This window comes from Papaver somniferum, chromosome 10 (assembly GCF_003573695.1).
Source record: "Papaver somniferum cultivar HN1 chromosome 10, ASM357369v1, whole genome shotgun sequence".
Lineage (NCBI taxonomy): Eukaryota > Viridiplantae > Streptophyta > Magnoliopsida > Ranunculales > Papaveraceae > Papaver > Papaver somniferum.
Genome location: NC_039367.1, coordinates 114,076,003 through 114,079,032, shown reverse-complemented (window position 1 = coordinate 114,079,032; position 3,030 = coordinate 114,076,003). Strand labels below are relative to the sequence as shown.

At 37.7% G+C, this 3,030-nt stretch overlaps 1 protein-coding gene across 1 annotated transcript; it reads left to right on the top strand.

Moving 5' to 3' along the window:
* The first annotated feature begins 423 nt into the window (after positions 1-423).
* LOC113316119 lies at positions 424-1,482 on the top strand. The gene is made up of 3 exons (XM_026564342.1): positions 424-621; positions 677-746; positions 899-1,482. The coding sequence occupies exons 1-3, from the start codon at positions 424-426 to the stop codon at positions 1,480-1,482; spliced, it is 852 nt and encodes a 283-aa protein (XP_026420127.1).
* The last annotated feature ends 1,548 nt before the right edge of the window (positions 1,483-3,030 follow it).

Here is a 3,030-nt window from a genome sequence, read left to right as displayed (position 1 = left end):
TCTTATCTACAAAGTTTAATGGTTAAGCAATAAACTTCATATTGTATTCCTTAATACTATGTCTATTAGAGTGTTCATGCTTCGCATTTTTGTTTTCAATATGCACGACTTGAAAGATACCTCGGGGAATGAAACAGTTCAAGTCAAATATCACTAACCTCAAGTGGAAGGATGATGTTGTCATTGTAGCTTCTTACTTCTTCACTTATTCAAGTCTTCGCAATACTTGTAATGTCTCATATCCTAATACTTTCAAGCTAACCTATACGAAGTTGACTCTAGTACATAATCAAGCGACTCTTAAAATGAGTTTTGATTCACTAAAATATGACAACCAAACTTGACATACCAATGCTTGGTGGGTTCAAACGAGCTATTCACTAACAATCTTATAAGATCATTTCCAAAGTGATTGTTGATAGGATGAAGCCTATTTTGGAGAAAATAATATCTCCATTTCAAGCAGCTTATGTTTCAGGTAGTTTAATAAGTGACAACACTGTTATTGCTCAAGAAATCATTCATTCCATGAAGAAGAAAAGGGGAGAAACTGGTTGGATGGTTTCTAAACTTGACATGTATAAAGCATTTGACAGATTGGAGTGGTCTTTCTTGATTAAGGTACTTCAGTATTTTGGTTTCTCTAATGACTTATATATGTGAGTTAATTTATTAGTGTGTTAGCACTACTTCTTTATCAGTTATGCTCAATGGATCTCCATGTGAAGAATTCAGTCCCACAAGAGGTATTAGACAAAGTAATTCACTTTCACCTTATCTTTTTATTTTACCAATGAAATATCTCTCAAGACATCTCACAAGTGCTTTACAAGATAAGTCATTAAATGAATTAAAGCGACTGCTCTTTCTCCAGCCATTAATCATTTGCTCTTTGCAGATGATTGCTTGATTTTTACTCAAGCAAACCTCAATTCAGTTAATAATTTATTGGAGTTACTTCACAATAGTTCCCAAACAGGTCAAGTAATTAACTTTGAGAAATCTGCAGTTCATTTCAGTAAGAAGACAAAACCTGAAGTAGCTGAGACTCTGACACAAACTCTTGGTGTTAAAATCATGAACTCTAAAGAAAAATATCTGGGATCCCCATTAATTCTTAGCCATTCAAAACAAGAATCTTTTAAATCCACTAAGGAAAAATTTGAACACAGATTCTCTTCATGGTCAAGTACTTCTCTCTCACAAGCAGGTAGAGGCACAATGATAAATCGTGTTCTTGATTCTGTTCATGTTTACCAAATGGGTACTTTCAAGCTTCCTAACAATCTCATTCAGCAGCTGAGTACTATTGAGAGAGAATTTTTCTGGGGTTACAATAACAATAGAGGATCTAATCCTACAACATGGATTAATGTTTGCATACCTAAAGATTTAGGTGGTCTTGATTTCAAAGACCTGGAGAAGATCAATTTGGCACTTCTTAAGAAACGTGCATGGAGAATATGCAACGATTCCAGCTAGGGATGCACATAACCGACTCGACCCGCCGACCCGACCCACACCCGTCAAAAAATACCCGTACCCGAACCGACCCACCTAGGTATGGGTCGACTATGGGTGAGGCACGTGAAAACCCACCGTATGTTGGGTCGGTTGCGGGTAGGAACTTCCTTCACCCGAACCGACCCACCAACCCGCCCAATATTCCCTAGCATGCTAGCCCTTAGATTTTCTATCCTAGAATGAATCTCAGCCATTGGATTGAAAAAATAAAATACCTAACCCTAACTAAGCATCGCACTCGCAGCCCACACCTATCACTTCGGCCTCTTGTTATCTCCTTCTCAGAAACAGAGTCACGGAGACTCTTCTTCCCTAAATTGATTAATGGCTGCTTCATCAGCTGATCAGCATGCCTCGTCGGAAATGGTTTATCCACCCCTAGTAGTAAATTAGGTGTTAACAAAGAAGTTTATGGAAAATATTTGTCTCCTTCATTTTTAAGTAACTTTAATTTTCTACACTTAAATTCTGTAATTCTTCATAAATCATGATACAAGTAATTTGCAAGTTATGACGGGTAACCCACCACCCGACCCGACCCAACCCGCCTTATTGTGGGTCGGGTGAAAAGCGACCCATTGTTATGGTGGGTCGGTTGCGGGTGAAAAGTTCAATTACCCACCAGCAGTGGGTCGGGTGGTGGGTGAGGCCAAACCCGACCCAACCCGACCCATGTGCAGCCCTAATTCCAGCAACTTAATGTCTCAAGTGCTGGGTAGTAAATACTTCAAAGGTGAAGACTTAATTCATCAAAATATCACAGTTAAGAACTGTTCTTATACTTGGAATGGAATCACAAAAGGTATTGAGATTGTGAAGCTGAACTACTTCATAGAGATCAATAATGGGAATAAAACTAAAATCTAGAGAGATAAATGGATTCCTGGTATGACTCATCCACCTTCACCTATTAATGATCTCTACAGGTTCTATGAAGATGTTGCTGAACTATATTTACCTGATTCCAATCGATGGAATATTGCTCTGCTGAACATATTATTTGATGCTGATACTTCCTTAAAAAATCAGTCTCTATTTATAGACTGCAACAAGGAAGATATAAGTTATGGATGCCTTCAAAAGATGGTAAATTCTCTTCAGTAACAGAGAAGTGCAAGCTAATGGAGTTATTGTCAATTCAAGAGTCTAGAAAGTATTATGGAGTTGTCAAGCTGCTCATAGAATCAAGTTATTCACTTGGAAATGCATAAGAGGCATTAATTCTACAATAAGTAAGAGATCTCTATACAATCCAGATGTGGATACTCATTGTGGTATATATGTCCATTGTGTAGAAGACATGGAACACATTATCTTTGAATGTCGGCATGCCAGGGAAGTTTGGAGAGGTGTAAATATTAATATAGATGTTGTAAGAGATAACTCCAATTCTATGTCAGAATGGGACATCAACTGGTTTTCTTCTAATAAGTCTGATCAAGAACCTAGATGGTTACTCTCCCTTATGATTGGAATTTGGATATTGTGGAAGGATAGGTGTGAAGT

Excerpts from the sequence above, each read along its gene's own strand:
- LOC113316119 (XM_026564342.1), top strand. The coding sequence starts at position 424 with ATGAAGCCTATTTTGGAGAAAATAATATCTCCATTTCAAGCAGCTTAT. Across the intron at positions 622-676 it reads AGTGGTCTTTCTTGATTAAG|TGTGTTAGCACTACTTCTTT; the intron begins GTACTTCAGTAT and ends TTAATTTATTAG. Across the intron at positions 747-898 it reads AGAATTCAGTCCCACAAGAG|ATGATTGCTTGATTTTTACT; the intron begins GTATTAGACAAA and ends TGCTCTTTGCAG.